Raw genomic sequence first — 17,456 nt, 5'->3', positions numbered from 1 at the left:
CCTTCAGCCACAGTTCCATTGTTTATGCCTGTTAGTGCTGGCAACACCAACATAATCCCAGTGGAAAGACCAGAGATCCCCATGGAAATATTGAGAAAGAGGAGGGCATGCAGAGCTGTAGCTACGTGCCGTGACAAGAAAAGACCATACCGTCTCTTATTATGGGGAACATGAGATCTCTCCCTGATAAGATGGAGGCGATACCAGACTGCAGAGGGATTCAGGACTTCCTACATGGTGCATGTTCTTCCTGAGACATATCGTGTTGCTTGCCCATTTGCACATCCAAGTGAAAATGTTGTACAGCTGTTGCAGATGAATAGAGAGTAGCACACACTGAACCTGTTTGTATTGCTAACTGGACATGTTTTGACTAAACAAAGAATACAATATGATATATAATAAGAAACTAAAGTAAAAGGTAGAAATTCACACCAATGGCCACAAGAGGCTGTAATTCTGATTAAAGCCCACAAAACTGTCTTGTTTTGTATTGGATAGAAGTCTGGCACCAGAGGGTGGTATGAGAGGAATGAGCAATGTTGTTACCTGCAGCAAAAGGGATTATCTTAGAACAAGGGCTCTAATTTCATGAAATGCAAAGCACACACTCAATTGGAATCGGGTAACGGAGTTGTGACCAACTCATTTTTGCAATTATCATGGCTAGATATGCTAGGACTGAGGAAGACAAGCTGAATGCATCAGGTTATTAGTTGGTGGACGACAAACAAAATCAGCAGGTGGGGTTAATATTGAGATGTAGCTGCAACATGTTATCAAGTATGGGGGAGAGGTTTAGGTCACCTGGAAACTGACACAAACATTGTCACTGCAGTTTTCCTCACAGTGAGTTCAAAGAGCTCCTCTGTGAAAGGAAGGGATATCTGCAGGTAGTCCAAACTGCTTTTTGGTTGAAATTTCTGAGAAAAGTTATCTTAAGAGCACATTTCTGGGCTCTAAAAGGGCCACTAAAAGAATGCAGGACCGAGGATTGAACCCTCCTCGGGCTACCAGGACCTGGATGACTGAGAGCCTTCAAACATACCACCCTGAGTCGCACTAACTGCACCACTGAGACTTCTTCAGTAGGTGTGATGGAGAAAATCAGTCACTCATTGTGATCTTGTTTTCTATACTCAATGTCCTGATTGCAACTGCCCGCCTTCCCAACCCCACTCTGCTGCAGGCAGAAACTACAGAAACCAGTTTTGCTGCATGTCAAAGACAAAGCCGTATACAGGTAGCATGAATACACAGGTTCTGTTGGGAGTAAATTGATACCAACAATTTTCTAAATGATCCCAAAGACGCAATGCAATTTGTCAACAGAAGGTGAAAAAGTAATAGTTCTGATGTTATGTCAAAAACATCTGTGATACCATAAATACCACTTTGTACTTCAAGGCCATAGATTGATAGCACACCTCAATAGGATAATAGATAAGATAAATAATGAAAATAAACTCACATAATGTCAACAGAGGAAATCCTCTTGCACCTGTTGTCCTTATTAAACAGAAAAATACAGCCATATACTTTTGAAATTCAAGTTTCTCTCTTTTGTACGAATTTTCTCTTTTGAACGAGTAGTTGGAGTGACCTTCGACAGAAGGCCAAATTTTACACACTGCACCTTTAACATATTATTAGTAGTGGGAGTAATACTAGCAGTAGTACATCAACAAGGTGAAAATGTAGGTAATGAGGCTGTCAAATGAGCACAAAACCTGTCCAGGCATGAATATGAGTCATTCCCAGTTGAAAACAGCAAATGTTGGCATGGTAAGTGGTAAATACGGTGTGTTTTTTTACAAATCAAACAACCTTTAATGGCAGTGAGACACGAGTCGACACTTTAATAGTTTGTGTTTTGTAACAAGCAGAAAGCTTGCTTGGGGATTTCATATTTTGGTCCTACAGAAAACATCAATGTGCCATTGAGTTTGAGCAAATTGCTGTTAATTGGTGAAATCTCTACACTAGTGCTACTCTCTACATTTTCACACAACATCGTCTCACACATCATGGGTGACTGAGTGACCACAAGAGGCGAAGAGGCAGTTCCTGATCTCTTCAACGGTGGCAACTGACAGCACAAAGCTCATGGGGTGAAGGGCTGAGGGTGAAGCCCACAGATGGTGACAGATCCAGTTCCTCCTCTGTAACTCCAGGTGGAGGAGTGAAATGAAAGCGCTGGAGGAGGGAGGCGAAGAAGAGGAAGAGCTCCATTTTGGCAAGACTCTCTCCAAGACACATCCTGCGACCTGCAAGAATGAGGAGTTGCAACGAGTTAAACTGGATGGTATCCTCACGATTGTTAAATATCAGCAGAGAAAATTCAAATAAAGTTGTTGTACCGGCTGAGAAGGGCATGAAGGCCTCTCTTCTGATGAATTTACCCTCCTCATCCAGGAAATGGGAAGGGTTGAAACTGTGTGGGCTCTCCCATTCACTCTCATCATACAGGACAGAAGTAAGAAGAGGAAACACAGTAGTCCCCTGCAGGCACGGGAAGAGAGTAGGGTGCATCATAAAATTTTGAATCCAAATGCTGTTTTCAAGAATTCAAAGAACGTATTCAACAAAAGCAAGTGTGTGTGGATTTAGATTGATGTGAGCAACTGACTTCCTTGATAAAGTAGCCATGGTAGGTGATGTCTTGGCTGGTTTTGTGAGGAAGAGACATGGGGACAATGTTAGCCAGTCTTTGTGACTCGTGGATCACAGCGTCAGTGTAGGGCAGGTTCTTCCTGTCCTCTACTCGGACCTGGCGGCTTCCGACCACCCTGCTCAGCTCCTCCTGGACCTGGTCTGAATGCATGTGAAAAAGGTTCAATTTGATGAATATGTAATGCTACTTTAACCCAAATCTCATGTGAGCATGGCGAGCTGAGATGAGCATGTAGATGCGTTTTTGCACCTTGAATGTGAGGGTACTTGGCCATAAAAAGTAGACCCCACTGAAGTGTACTTGCTGTGGTGTCAGTTCCAGCTGCAAACAAATCTAGCACACTGCTGACCAGGTTTTCATCATGATAGTGTGAATCCTTGATTTCAGACTCCTATTATAACATACAGAAAAGAGGGATTATACTTAATGATTGACTCATCTTGTGTGATCAGCCGAGGAATGAACGCACTGGAGTTGGGACACCTCACCTCCACATTTATCTTACGGGTCAGGAATACATCAGCAAAGCATCTGTGCATCTCAGGGTTCAGAGTCTCCTTCAGATCTGCTATGATATTTTTTACATCTTCCTTGTTCTCTCTCACAATTGTCGTCACATCCGTCCGGGTCTGGAGAAAAGGGCCCAGCCAAGGAAACATGTTGTATATCTGTGATGGAGCACGACACAAACAGTCTAGTTATTGGAAGACTGAACATTACAGTTATGGGAGCAATTAGGTCTGGAGCCCCAGCTGGTTTCATTTAACCAGTGTTTTGTTTTACATTTGACCTTTAGACTTTTCCACGACTATGAGTGCCCAGCTGAACATGCAAAAATGTAACATTTTCTACAGGCAAATCTAGATCATGAACACAGACAAATCTAAATGATGAATAGGATTAACAATACCAGAATAAAGTTTCCAATAAACATTTACTTAGATTGGATTTCAATGCGCAGGTCCTCCAAGGAAATTCGTATTTTCCTCAGTACCAAATTACAGAGTTCTTTCTGTAATTTCATGGACTACAGTAAGAGAATTCATCTCTTCCACCTTATTGCACAACAATGTAAAATATTGTCATTATCATTAAGTCACTCTGTCGTACCAGGATGGGAACTGTTCCAAAAAGATGGATGACCTCGTGGTCTTTGTCCACCAAAGTTTGGAGGACAGGGTCTCCATATTCATACCTCTTTCCAAACATCAAGGCTGCTATAACATTTGAAGCCGCATAGCAAATTGCCTGGGTGTTGTTGAAGGCTTTACCTGAGAGACAGACAGAGATGGAGAGAGAGCGTTATGGGCTAGAGTTTAATAGAAACAGTGAGGTATTGAAGGGACGGTGCTTTACTGGAGATAATGTTACCTTCGTGCCGTTCAAGTTCTTCAATCAGGTAGTGACATTCCTCAATGATTATCCCTTCAGTAATCCTTTTGCCCATCCCAAAATCTTTCAGAGTAGTTAGAGCAAAACGTCTCATTTCTTTCCACGAGTCACCGTTGGAGAATATTATGCCTTCACAAAAAAAGTGGTTGGCTTATTTCGACAAAAACAAAATGAAGATACTCAAGAAAAAGGAAGAAAGACAATTGTTTTCTTACCATGTCCCTTGTTAACATCATAGGATATGGGAGTGACTTCTCTGTCTCCAAACTCTTCGGCATGGTTGACCAGAGCCTGTCTGACTGTCCTGTATCCTGCCAGCACTACCACCTTCTGAAGTCCAAAGTAGACTGTGAACACTGGTCCATATTTTTTGGACAGCTAAAAAGATGGAGGCAGGTCAAAGTGAGACTCACTGATTTACTGACTGAAAGCATATTTACATAAGCAACTAATATAATTACTAAAATAAACTTGGAAATGTCAAAAATCAAAGCAATTGAAAGATTCACATTGTTTTAAGACACACAAGACATTTCTCACATCAAAAAGAGATCTGTCTAATCTCTTGAGGTCCACCTGAAGCAAATTACCAAGCAGGGGAAGGGGTGTTGGTCCCGGAGGCTCCTTTCTCATTTCTTTGGAGCTTAAGCTGGAGTAAAAATGGTGAAAAACCAGCAAACCCACAACAGCCACCAGCAGGGAGACTGAGGTGGAGGACTGGGAAAGATCTTCTAACATGATCCTACAGTCACCTGGACCTGAATGCCTCTGGGGTCACAAATGTTTTAACCTAACAGATATTGTCAAAGCTGAACAAAGGGATATGCTGGTTTGTAACACCCAGTGCTGCCTCTTTCCTTCACTTTGATTTTACAGAGACGTTGCCCTGGGCACCTCTCTGGGAGGAGCTGTCAACCAAGACTCCACACCTTCTTTAAGAGAGGCAGAACCAATCATGACAGACCTTCAACCCGTTCATTCTGGTGTCTGTGAACGGCACTCTCTCAGTTTAACTTCGTTCAACAGGGTGCCAGAAATCTATAAAGCCTTCCGGACGAAAACCTGGCTAAAACACACCATAAACAGGCCTTAAAATGTAGCAGAAAAAACACCCAATCTGGCAACAGGAGCCACCAGTGTCGCACCGCCGCATGCGTCATCAAAACAAAAAGCAGCATGGAGGCGTCGTGTGATCATTTAAATGAGTTTTATGACAAAGTCGGTGAGGATGGGAAAAATCCTTACAGTATTACAGTGTTAAAACTAATAAAATAATTGCTGTCTGTGGTTCTATATGGGCTGTGGCAATAATTTTGAAAAATAATAGCACCATATGGAGAAAAAACAAACAAACTATGAACTAGTTCATTTTTGGAATTTAATTCAAAATTTTAAATTATGAACTATGAACTGAACTAGTTCATTTTAAAAATCTGTGAACTGAACTTTGAACTAGTTCATGTAGAAAGTGAACTTTCCCAACACTGGCCAATGACAGATCAAATCAAACTATCATCCCTGCGTAAGCAACTGAAATGCAACCTCTGGAAAATAATGTGGAAAAGGAGGAGACGTTTTTGAGTCATGGAGGGAAACCAGATCTGCATAAGAGTACAGTTCGAAAACCTGTGTTACTGTTTGCCCCTAACCCTAACAAACCAGAACTGTATTGAAAACATTTGCAAGACTACATGTGGAAAGTAAGACAAAGTTAAATTATATAAAAGGTTTGTTTGTTGTCTTTTCTTGCTCTTTTACATCTTTCATCTCATCATGTCTTTACATATTGGTTGTGTATATGTATGTATGTATGTATGTATTGGTGGGCTGCAAACAGGCCACAAGAGCATATCATCAAGCCTGGGAAGATGGATTCTTGTGTTGTATGATCTTGTGTGATCTGACGAGCTCACAAGTCCAGCTGCCTTACCAAGTAACTGCTCTTGACATCCCCTCCCACCTATACACCTGTTCCCACTTGTTCATCAGCACTGCAGCATTTGCAGCCTTTCTCCCCAGTCAGTGTCAGTTCATTATGTTTGTTAGTTTCTCTCTTGATGTTTGTATTTATATTTGCTTTTTAGCCACCTGTACCTGCCTTCTTTCCTGCCTGCCTGTAACCTTTTGCATATTCACCGCTGCAAATAAAAAGAAAAAACTGAATTGCTGTGGTTGTGCATTGCTTACATTTATGTCCATCCCCTGCTGCCTCATAATCACCACCTTGACAGAACAATCTGACCAAAAATGGATTCAGCAAGCAGTCCGTGGCCCTGCCTGCCTTTTTCCTGGCATAACTTTGGAGTCTTGCAGGATAATTTTATTTCTGTGACGAGCCAGGCTTCCTGGAGTTCCTTGCAGTCATCTGGAAGGGGAACCCTGAGTTTGACCAGTTTGTTCTGTATGTAGAAGTCCATGCTTGTTCTATTTCATGTCCAATTTTTCCAGAGCACACCCAGTCCTCTCCTCTATTTGATATGGCTGTGACTCATGCCTGCAGCCTGCCCTGAGCTGGCTGGCCCTCTGCCTGCCTTCCCTCAACCCTTCAAGGCGAGGTCCCCAATGCAAAGACTTCAGCAGCTGCCCGGCATCACAAAACTCTGGTCAGCCGCCCGTGCAGATGCATAGCCAGAGCCCCTGTTGCTAGCCTCCTGTTGTCTGCTTATCCTGCACCATGCTTCAAACTACAGCCAGATCATCAGTTGTCAGCTACCTATCTTCATCTGAAGCCTCATGGCTGACCTCTGGAGCTTCCCCTTTTACGTTGCCAGCATCCGGGTCATCTTCCTGCTCCATCCAACCCCAGGTGTCTGCCTGAGGTCTCCTGCTCCACCCCTGTCCAGGCCCCAGGCTGACCAACTGAGGTCCCCAGCTCCATTCTTCAGCTCCAAGGCCACTTGCACCTGATACAGCAGAATCAGAGAAATACCAAAATGATAAGGATTGAATTGTAGATGGGTGAGTTGATTTATTTTACAAAATCTTTGTTTTGCAATCTCACAGTAATTCTGCATTTTGTTGGCCAGTGTAACTTGCTTGATTGGCTAAGTGGTGTTTCTCTGTGCAATACAGAAAATTTGTGTCAATAGTCATGAACCTTGACAAAATTGACAAAGAGGTTTACTCTGTGTAAAAGTGTGTGAAAATCAACTTCACTTACAAATAGTGAAAATTAATGGATATGTTTTTTGTTTTTTTTTTCTTTCATATCGTTTTCTGCAAATGAGACTTCAACTTAAATCATTGAAAACTCTGGTGAAGTGCTCAGGGGTGCAACGGAAGAGATTTGCTGCTGTTGGGATGGAAAGGACAGAAGAGAAGCTGTGGGATAAATGAGTGCCGCATTTTATAGACAGCTGAGATTTTCTGCAAATTTCGATATAAAATGCATGGGTGTTATGTTATATGCAAATACCTTTAAAAGGTGAATTTAGGAAGATATGTAAAAGAGGGTGAATGTGACCTATTCACTCTAATGTTATGCAGCTCCAAACCATGAATGAAGCATGAGGGTTGGCAGTCAGCTGAGGAGAAAAGAATCTTGTCAAATAGCTGAATCATAACTTGAAAGCAGTTCATGCAATTTTTCATGTAATTAAATCCTCTGTAGTACTTTTATTTTTGTCTTTTCCCACCAGAAAACATTAAATAAAGGATTGTGTCCAGTATTCTTTCTGTAAGTTCTCTCTGGGGGGAGCAAAAAGCACAGAGACCAATATGAAAGAATGGCATATAAATTAAGTTTATTGTCATTTCAGATGTCATTTCAGGTATAAGCTACATCAAGAGGAAAAATCACATTTATGTAAATGACATTATCTCTGCCATTTGCTGCAATATTAGAAATTAAACCCCTGACAAATTACAACCTACAAAACTCAGTACAAACAACCCATTGTGACTGAGAGGCAGGAAAATACTGGCAAATGTACATGTACAATTTGAAAACAATGCATACACATACAACCAAATTCAGACAAGTTGTTTAATGTGTACAAATTACTAAAAACATTTAGACCAGTCAGCATGTCCACCTGTGTACAACACCATTAATTTTTCTCCTCCATCATTTCTGATAACTTGCTGTCCAACAGTAGGTGACTGAAATGAACTCTTTCCTGCTTTGTTCACTGATCCTGGTCCTGACAATAGAGACATCTGCTGGCTGATGAGGATCCTATGCCCTGTGCGAGCAGTTGTAATGCACCACTCCAGCTCTCTTCCTCATTCACGACTGACAGCACACAGCTTATGAGGTGCAGGGCTGACAGCGAGGCCCACAACTGGTGACAGATCCAGTTCCTCCTCTGTAACTCCAGGTGCGGGAGTGAAACGAAAGCGCTGGAGGAGGGAGGTGAAGAAGAGAAAGATCTCCATCTTAGCAAGGCTTTCTCCGAGACACACCCTGCGACCTGCAAGAATGAAGAGTTGTAAACTGGATCATGTATTTAGAGTTGTAAAATGCCTGTAGAGAAAGCTCTGACAAAGTTGTTTTACCTGCAGAAAAGGGCAAAAAGGCCTCTCTTCTGATAAATTTACCCTCCTTATCCAGAAAGTGGGAAGGGTTGAAAGTTTCTGGGCTCTCCCATTCACTCTCATCATACAAGACAGAAGTAAGAAGAGGAAACACAGTAGTCCCCTGCAGGCACGGGAAGAGAGCAGGTTTATCATATGACGTCTCAGAATTAAAGTTTCCAAGTTGAGAGGTGGATGGAAATTTCCAGGATATTTTCTACATGGATAAGTACTGAAACACATGTGAGCATTAAACCTTTTTGATGAAGTAGCCCTGAAAGGTGACGTCTTGGGTGGTTTTATGGGGAATAGCCGTGGGGGAGACGTTACCCATTCTCTGTATCTCATGGATCACAGCGTCAGTGTAGGGCAGGTTCTTCCTGTCCTCTACTCGGACCTGGCGGCTTCCAACCACCCTGCTCAGCTCCTCCTGGACCTGGTCTGAATGCATGTGAAAAAGGTTCAATTTGATGAATATGTAATGCTACTTTAACCCAAATCTCATGTGAGCATGGCGAGCTGAGATGAGCATGTAGATGCGTTTTTGCACCTTGAATGTGAGGGTACTTGGCCATGAAAAGTAGACCCCACTGAAGTGTACTTGCTGTGGTGTCAGTTCCAGCTGCAAGCAGATCTAGCACACTGCTGACCAGGTTTTCATCATGATAGTGTGAATCCTTGATTTCAGACTCCTATTATAACATACAGAAAAGAGGGATTATACTTAATGATTGACTCATCTTGTGTGATCAGCCGAGGAATGAACGCACTGGAGTTGGGACACCTCACCTCCACATTTATCTTACGGGTCAGGAATAAGTCAGCAAAGCATCTGTGCATCTCAGGGTTCAGAGTCTCCTTCAGATCTGCTATGATATTTTTTAGTATCTCCTTGTTGCCTCTCACAATTGCCATCATATCCTTCCAGTTCTGGAGAAAAGGGCCCAGCCAAGGAAACATGTTGTATATCTGTGATGGAGCACAACACAAACAGTCTAGTTATTGGAAGACTGAACATTACAGTTATGGGAGCAATTAGGTCTGGAGCCCCAGCTGGTTTCATTTAACCAGTGTTTTCATTTGGTTTTGTTTTACTTTTTTTTTTTTGTTGATCACTTCATTAGGGATATTTAAAAAGTAAAAAAATGGAAGTACTGTTCAGTTAGAACCCTTGTGAATAAATTATTCAAAATTATTGTTAATGTGACCTTGAGGCTTTTCTACGACTATGAGTGCCCAGCTGAACATGCAAAAATGTAGCACAGACAAATCTAAATGATGAATAAGATTTACAATAAACCAGAATAAAGTTTCCAATAAACATTTACTTAGATTGGATTTCAATGCGCAGGTCCTCCAAGGAAATTTGTAAAATAATGTCAATAATGTAAAATATTGTCATTATCATTAAGTCACTCTGTCGTACCAGGATGGAGGCTGTTCCAAAAAGATGGACGGCCTCGTGGTCTTTGTCCACCAAAGTTTGGAGGACAGGGTCTCCATATTCATACCTCTTTCCAAACATCAAGGTTGCTAAAACATTTGAAATTGCATAACTAATTGCCTGGGTGTTGTTGAAGGCTTTACCTGAGAGACAGACAGACAGACAGACAGACAGACAGACAGACAGACAGACAGACAGACAGACAGACAGACAGACAGACAGACAGACAGACAGACAGAGATGGAGAGAGAGAGAGCGTTATGGGCTAGAGTTTAATAGAAACAGTGAGGTATTGAAGGGACGGTGCTTTACTGGAGATAATGTTACCTTCGAGTTGTTCAAGTTCTTCAATCAGGTAGTGACATTCCTCAATGATTATCCCTTCAGTAATCCTTTTGCCCATCCCAAAATGTTTCAGTGCAGTTAGAGCAAAACGTCTCATTTCTTTCCACGAGTCACCGTTGGAGAATATTATGCCTTCACAAAAAAAGTGGTTGGCTTATTTCGACAAAAACAAAACAAAGTTACTCAAAAAAAAGAAAGAAAGACAATTGTTTTCTTACCATGTCCCTTGTTAACATCATAGAATATGGGAGTGACTTCTCTGTCTCCAAACTCTTCGGCATGGTCGACCAGAGCCTGTCTGACTGTCCTGTATCCTGCCAGCACTACCACCTTCTGAAGTCCAAAGTAGACTGTGAACACTGGTCCATATTTTTTGGACAGCTAAAAAGATGGAGGCAGGTCAAAGTGAGACTCACAGTCCTCAATAAGAAATGTGATTTACTCACTGAAAACATTTTTGCACAAGCAACTAATATAATTACGAAAATAAACTTGGAAATGTCAAAATGAAACCAATTGAAGGATTCACATTGTTTTAAAACACACGCAACATTTCTCACATCAAAAAGAGATCTGTCGAGTCTCTTGAGGTCCACCTGAAGCAAGTTACCAAGCAGGGGGAGACGTGTTGGTCCCGGAGGCTCCTTTCTCATTTCTTGGGAGCTTAAGCTGGAGTAAAAATAGTGAAAAACCAGCAAACCCACAACAGCCACCAGCAGGGAGACTGAGGTGGAGGACTGGGAAAGATCTTCTAACATGATCCTACAGTCACCTGGACCTGAATGCGACTGGGCCCACATGCGTTTTAACCTAAGAGATATTAACAAATGGATAAATGCTGGTTTGTAACACCCAGTGCTGCCTCTTTCCTTCACTTTGATATTTGTACAGAGATGTTGCTCTAGGCACATCTCCGGGTGGAGCTCTCCACCAAGACTTCACACTGTCTCTTGGAGAGGCAGAACCAATCATGACAGATCTTCAACTCATTTCTTCAGTGTGTATAAATGAGCAGATATGTCAGCCAATTACAAATCTAATCAAACTTTCATCCCTGTGTAAGCAAAATATCCATCCATCCATTATCTATACCGCCTATCCCTTTCAGGGTTGCGGGGGGCTGGAGCCTATCCCAGCTACAATGGGCGAGAGGCGGGGTACACCCTGAACCGGTCGCCAGCCGATTGCAGGGCCACATGTAAGGACAAACAACCATTCACACTCACACTCACACCTACAGACAATTTACGGACAACCTACGGAGTCATCAATTAACCTAATGAGTATGTTTTTGGTCTGTGGGAGGAAGCCGGAGTACGTAAGCAAAATATTAAAAATATAAATTGTCAGAAGAAGTTTATTATTATTTCAGATGTACAGCAGGTATAAGCTACACCAAGAGGAAAGATCACCTAATGACATAAATGACATTATCTCTGCCATTTGCCGCAACATAAGAAATTAAACCCCTGACAAATTACAGCCTACAAAACTCAGTACAACCCTGCCTCTCAGTCACAACCCGTGACTGAGAGGCAGGAATATACAGGCAAATGTACAAGTACCATTTGAAAACAATGCATGTATGTACAACCAAATTCAGACAAGTTGTTTAATGTGGACAAATTACTAAAAACATTTAGACCAGTCAGCATCTCCACCTGTGTACAACACCATTCATTTTTCTCCTCCATCATTTCTGATAACTTGCTATCTGACAGTAGGTGACTGAAATGAACTCTTTCCTGCTATGTTCACTGATCCTGGTCCTGACAATAGAGACATCTGCTGAAATCAATATGCACGCCATGTTGCGCAGGCAGTTGTAATGCACCACTCCAGCTCTCTTCCTCATTCACGAATGACAGCACACAGCTTATGAGGTGCAGGGCTGAGGGTGAAGCCGACAGCTGGTGACAGATCCAGTTCCTCCTCTGTAACTCCGGGGGGGGGAGAGAAACGAAAGCGCTGAAGGAGGGAGGTGAAGAAGAGAAAGAGCTCCATCTTAGCAAGGCTTTCTCCGAGACACACCCTGCGACCTGCAAGAATGAAGAGTTGCAACAAGCTCAACTGGATCATGTATTTAGAGTTGTAAAATGCCTGTAGAGAAAGACCTGACTAAGTTGTTTTACCTGCAGAAAAGGGCAAAAAGGCCTCTCTTCTGATAAATTTACCCTCCTTATCCAGAAAGTGGGAAGGGTTGAAAGTGTGTGGGCTCTCCCATTCACTCTCATCATACAGGACAGAAGTAAGAAGAGGAAACACAGTAGTCCCCTGCAGGCAATGGAAGAGAGCAGGTTTAATATATGACATCTTAGAATGAAAGTTAATTAGAGCTTAATGGACATTTCCAGGATATGTTCTTCATGGATAAATACTGAAACACATGTGAGCATTAAACCTTCTTGATGAAGTAGCCCTGAAAGGTGACGTCTTGGCTAGTTTTATGAGGAATAGCCATGGGGGCGATGTTAGCCATTCTCTGCGTCTCATGGATTACAGCATCAACGTATGGTAGGTTTTTCCGGTCATCTATCTGGACCTGACGGCTTCCAACCACCCTGCTCAGCTCCTCCTGAACCTGGTCTGAAAACACAAAATCATGAATTGATGTTTTTTGTCTGCTTTTAGTCTAACAAGGCTAAGAGTCTACAGCCATGCTAGCACCTCTATTAAGATTTACTATGAAGCAGAGTTGTGCTCTGAGCTAAATGCTAATATTACTATGCTAACATGTTTACAAAGACAATACTAAATGATCATGTTAAGCAGGTGTAACCTTTACCATGTTCACCATCTTGGTTTTTGCATGCCAACATTTGCTATTTAGCAATAAACACAAGCGCAGGTGAGGCTGAAAGGAATCTCATTAAATTTGTGGGTATTCAGTCATAAATCAAAGTACTGGACAAAAGTTATGGGATCACCAAAATGATTGCTGTTCAATCTGCCTCTACACACTGTTTTGTTTTGGTTTTTCTTGTCTGTCAGTGGCCAAAAAAAAAAAAAAAACACTTTTAGTGGGCATACATTGATTGCATTGCAGCTCATTTCGTGGTTGCTGGCTGCAGCGCTTTTGCTCACTACTGAACCAGTTTCAGAAACCGGTGTCCCCAGTAATCACTTACACACAACAACATGGTAAAATAGGGTCCATAAACACAGGTAATGTGACTAGGCTGTCTCAATGTGGACTGGCACCGATTGGGAACTCTGCACACAAACCCACTTTCATTGATTGAAAATGAAATGTAGGCTAAGGTGAAATGAGCAAATGAATCAATCATTTAGGTACATGGATCTTTTAAAAGGCGTACCTACAGACCAGTGAGCTATGGGTTCTATAGCATACTGTGCAACCCATAGCACACTGTGGGTGTGTGTTAATGTGCATCCCAGATTGTGTCAACATGGATGAAACTGTGGCCAAGCTGGCTGCATTTAGTTATTGACCAGTTTATTGACCGACCATTGTTACATAGTTAAGCAGATAGAATTGTCCAGCATGAGTATCTTATCACATACATTTGTTCTTGTCTTTGTCAAGCATTGAAGGGCACCCACAGGGAAAAACATACATTTACAAGCCTCCTCTCTCCTTACCTTGTATATGTGGATATTTGGTCATAAACAGCAAACCCCATCTCAGTGTAGCTGCTGTGGTATCAGTACCAGCTCCAAACAGGTTGGTCACTGTACATATTAGGTTTCTCTCATTGTAGTGAGTGTCCACAACACAAGAGTCCTACGACAAAGAACATACACATCATTATTAAACAATGCGTGCAAAATTGCTGTTGAAGCTGCAGATGGAAAAACAAATGCAAAGGATCTTACCTCTTCTTTCTGCTTTCGAATCAGAAAACAGTCCACAAGACCCCTGCATATGTGAGGATTCAGGCTCTCTTTCAGATGCTTGATTAAATCTTTGATATCCTTGACAGTTGTCTCAACATTTTTTAATATCAGCCTCCGGTTTTTGATCCAGCTGGTGAGGCGGGGAAACATGTTGTAAAGCTGTGAAGCAACAGAAAAAACAACAAAGACTAATGAAGACCAAGCTTCCATACACTCTTGCCACATGAGTGTAAAAGCTCAATATACAAGGAGAATGATAGGGAATGAGCTCATTGTGCACCATTTATGTATTCAGAAATAGCTAGTATTTACACACAATATTCATCAGTTATTTGCCAGAGTTGAACATTTTCCATCACCAGATGCCTGCAGTTTCCAGTCATTTTTATTCTGACAGTGCCTTCTTGTATTGTATTGTCATCTTAAAATTCGCCCCAAACCACTGTAACTGCAACTACAAAGTTACTGCAAAGTTAACTGCTGAGGGCTTAGATGCTTTTGACCATTACATATAATTATTCAATAACTAATTATTTTCTAAATCCTGTGTCCAATTTGTATAGAATAGAATCATTTTATTGAATTGTCCTTTCAATTGTCCAGTTGTAATACTTGTAGAATCTCAATAATATACATTCAATTGGATAAGCGTATTATCCCAGCCCTACTTAAATTAACATGGTGTGCAATCCCAATTTAAAAAGCAAATATGAAGATTACCTGGATTGCCGCAGAGCCAGCCATGCGAATGTTCTCGTTGGCTCTTCTCACCATGTTTTGGAATCGGGGGTCATTATATTCAAACCTGCTTCCATACACAATGGAGGAGATGATATTGGATGTTGCATAATTGGCAGGACGTGCTGTATCAAATGGTTTCCCTGTGAAGTGACAGTAAGAAATTGTTCATTTTTATCATGAAATTAGCATTACAATGACACCTTCATAACGTCGTCTTTTATTTTGTACATCAGAACACCTCGTCATGCATTATCACTTCCATATATTGACTCCATACCTTTATGCTCTTCAAACAGTTGGATCAGATGGTGGCATTCCTCCAAGATTTTATCCTCAGCTACTCTTTTGCCCATCCCAAAGTCTCTCAGGGTGGAGAGAGAAAAACGTCTCATTTCTTTCCACGTTTCTCCATTTGCAAACAGAATCCCTATTCAACATGACATGTTCAAGTGAAAATTAATCTGTAAATGTCATATACAGTATATTATAATGCTCATCTGTGATTTGCCTAAATGAAACAACCTAGAAATTATAAGACTGAACCTTGAATCAGAAAAAAAAAACAGCATTTTATTAAACAGATGGCAAATCCAATGTTATCTATGCTTTTGCTTTTGTTATAACTGTTCATTTACATTATTGGCTTTGTGCTAATATGTAAGAATATTGTAAAGGAGGACATACCATGACCTTGAGTCATATCATAAAATATTGGAGTGATATCTCGATCTCCAAACGCTTCTGCATTGCTGACCAGAGCCTCTTTGACTGTCTTGTATCCAGCCAGGACCACCACTTTATTGGTTCCCAAGTACACCGTAAATACAGACCCATATTTCTTTGAAAGCTGGTGAAATTTAAAAACGTAAGTGAATATGTCAAAGATTGCAGATGAAGTGACAATGAATTTAACTGCAACATGTTCCAAAATGGATTTGTTTTGTGGTCAAAGTGTTAAACTCACCTCACAGAGGGTTTTGTGGGGTCTCTTGAGATCAAGCTGCAGCAGGTTGCCAAGCAGGGGAAGAGGCCTCGGTCCTGGAGGCTCCTTCCTCTTTTCCTGGGAGGTGAAACTGCTGGAAACAACATAGAAGATAAGAAGGAGAGCAAAAGCCCCCAACAGAGTGGCTGGACTGGAGAAGAGGAAGAAAATAAAATCCTCCAAAAAAGACATTTGTTGTGCAGTTGACAGAATTCCTAAGACTGAGCCTTCGTGCTAAAACACAGTGTTGTTTAGACTCAACCAACATGACCTGAACTGTCTCTTGCAGCTAGGGTATAGAATTACTAACCACCTCCCCACCCTTCAGGGCTTTGTTGTCAGGGACATGTCTCAAAGGTGAAGCAGACTTGACAATTAAATTCCAGGGACTTGTTTGGCTAGGCTCTGAAACAACATTTTTTCAGGTAGACCTGAGCTCTACAATGAAAAGGCTCATTGAACAACAGGGTGTATTATGTCTGAGCGTCTCTGATTTCAGGTACATGTAATTGTAGGTTAAAATTTAAGTCATCTGTATTGTTGATTAGAAATTCCTGAGTGATGTCAGTTCTGCAAAGTGCTTTTCGATGTCTTCAGGGTCTTACTTGTCTGGACCAGTAGTTCCAAACCTTTTTGACTTGTTAGTAGAAGGACTATCAACTTGCAAATCTTCAGGGTTGTATATGTTTATGCGCTATGAAAAGTTCAAACAAAAAGTTAATTTCCCCTCACAGGTTGTTTCATTTAAATCCATTCTTAGGCCTAAAGAAATTAATCCTTTGAGTGTTTCACAAGACAAAAGAAGTATGCCCTATTTTATGTGGCAGGTGTTTGTTTTATTTACAACTCTGGTAATCATGCTGTGACCTATAATGTCTTCAGAGCAAACCCACCTGGGAACTGCAACCAGGAATGTGCACTGCAAATACCATTTAAGTAGACCCCAGGTGTGTCTGAGAGCACTCGCAAATGATCTGCAAACGAGAACAAACTGAACAGCTCCAGCCACCCTGTGACTCCCCTTTACCCAAAACTGCTGGACCTCTGGACAGCTAACACTGAATAGTTAATACACACATACTGTTGACTAACAAATTGTTAGGTCTCGGTTAATAATTTTAAATAGAGATGCTTTACTTTATGGGTTTGTGAATTCCAAATAAATCTGCAGTAATCTTTTAAGACATTTCTCAGGAACAACTATGCAAATAGGTACTTACATTTACATACATAGAGTTTAAAGTAATAACATAGAGGCTCTGTTCACTGGGTACACTTATAAAGAAATAATTAAAACTGATTTCTCATGCGTCCAAGACAACAATAATGAATAAGAAGAATAATAAAGCAGAATAAAGTTTCTAATAAACAAACGTTTACTTGGATTGGATTTTAATGCAGAGGTCCTCCAGGGAAAGGTCTGCTTTCCTCAGTTCCAGTTTACATATAATTCATCTGTTAAGTCTTAACTAGTGCTTATTATGCACAAGAATGTCAACTTTTCT

At 41.3% G+C, this 17,456-nt stretch overlaps 3 protein-coding genes across 3 annotated transcripts; all 3 read right to left on the bottom strand.

Moving 5' to 3' along the window:
* Positions 1-2,076: 2,076 nt before the first annotated feature.
* LOC139343007 (cytochrome P450 2K1-like) lies at positions 2,077-4,804 on the bottom strand. The gene is made up of 9 exons (XM_070980378.1): positions 4,607-4,804; positions 4,282-4,444; positions 4,046-4,195; positions 3,785-3,945; positions 3,163-3,342; positions 2,924-3,065; positions 2,630-2,814; positions 2,361-2,502; positions 2,077-2,267 (listed from the first exon to the last, which is right to left on the bottom strand). Exons 1-9 carry the CDS (start codon positions 4,802-4,804, stop codon positions 2,077-2,079), a joined length of 1,512 nt encoding a protein of 503 aa, XP_070836479.1.
* A 3,486-nt stretch (positions 4,805-8,290) lies between these two features.
* On the bottom strand, positions 8,291-11,128 carry LOC139343008 (cytochrome P450 2K1-like). The gene is made up of 9 exons (XM_070980379.1): positions 10,931-11,128; positions 10,589-10,751; positions 10,353-10,502; positions 10,008-10,168; positions 9,371-9,550; positions 9,132-9,273; positions 8,838-9,022; positions 8,564-8,705; positions 8,291-8,478 (listed from the first exon to the last, which is right to left on the bottom strand). The coding sequence occupies exons 1-9, from the start codon at positions 11,126-11,128 to the stop codon at positions 8,291-8,293; spliced, it is 1,509 nt and encodes a 502-aa protein (XP_070836480.1).
* Positions 11,129-11,715: 587 nt separating this feature from the next.
* LOC139343003 (cytochrome P450 2K1-like) lies at positions 11,716-16,143 on the bottom strand. The gene is made up of 9 exons (XM_070980372.1): positions 15,934-16,143; positions 15,654-15,816; positions 15,247-15,396; positions 14,949-15,109; positions 14,208-14,387; positions 13,974-14,115; positions 12,772-12,956; positions 12,503-12,644; positions 11,716-12,409 (listed from the first exon to the last, which is right to left on the bottom strand). Exons 1-9 carry the CDS (start codon positions 16,141-16,143, stop codon positions 12,222-12,224), a joined length of 1,521 nt encoding a protein of 506 aa, XP_070836473.1. The 3' UTR covers positions 11,716-12,221.
* Between the last annotated feature and the right edge of the window lie 1,313 nt (positions 16,144-17,456).

The sequence above is a fragment of the Chaetodon trifascialis genome, chromosome 15 (genome assembly GCF_039877785.1).
Source record: "Chaetodon trifascialis isolate fChaTrf1 chromosome 15, fChaTrf1.hap1, whole genome shotgun sequence".
Classification (NCBI taxonomy): domain Eukaryota; kingdom Metazoa; phylum Chordata; class Actinopteri; order Chaetodontiformes; family Chaetodontidae; genus Chaetodon; species Chaetodon trifascialis.
This window is presented reverse-complemented; position numbering and strand designations above follow the sequence as displayed.

What these genes read in the sequence shown, in the direction of transcription:
- LOC139343007 (XM_070980378.1), bottom strand. Translation starts at nt 4,804, where the DNA reads ATGTTAGAAGATCTTTCCCAGTCCTCCACCTCAGTCTCCCTGCTGGTG. An exon ending in TGATGTTAACAAGGGACATG is followed by an intron (nt 4,196 to 4,281) that starts GTAAGAAAACAA and finishes TTTTTTGTGAAG; the next exon opens with GCATAATATTCTCCAACGGT. An exon ending in CCCGTAAGATAAATGTGGAG is followed by an intron (nt 3,066 to 3,162) that starts GTGAGGTGTCCC and finishes ATGTTATAATAG; the next exon opens with GAGTCTGAAATCAAGGATTC.
- LOC139343008 (XM_070980379.1), bottom strand. Translation starts at nt 11,128, where the DNA reads ATGTTAGAAGATCTTTCCCAGTCCTCCACCTCAGTCTCCCTGCTGGTG. An exon ending in AGAACTTGAACAACTCGAAG is followed by an intron (nt 10,169 to 10,352) that starts GTAACATTATCT and finishes TCTGTCTCTCAG; the next exon opens with GTAAAGCCTTCAACAACACC. An exon ending in CAAGTACCCTCACATTCAAG is followed by an intron (nt 9,023 to 9,131) that starts GTGCAAAAACGC and finishes ACATGCATTCAG; the next exon opens with ACCAGGTCCAGGAGGAGCTG.
- LOC139343003 (XM_070980372.1), bottom strand. Translation starts at nt 16,143, where the DNA reads ATGTCTTTTTTGGAGGATTTTATTTTCTTCCTCTTCTCCAGTCCAGCC. An exon ending in CTGGCTCTGCGGCAATCCAG is followed by an intron (nt 14,388 to 14,948) that starts GTAATCTTCATA and finishes GTTGCTTCACAG; the next exon opens with CTTTACAACATGTTTCCCCG. An exon ending in CAAATATCCACATATACAAG is followed by an intron (nt 12,957 to 13,973) that starts GTAAGGAGAGAG and finishes TTGTGTTTTCAG; the next exon opens with ACCAGGTTCAGGAGGAGCTG.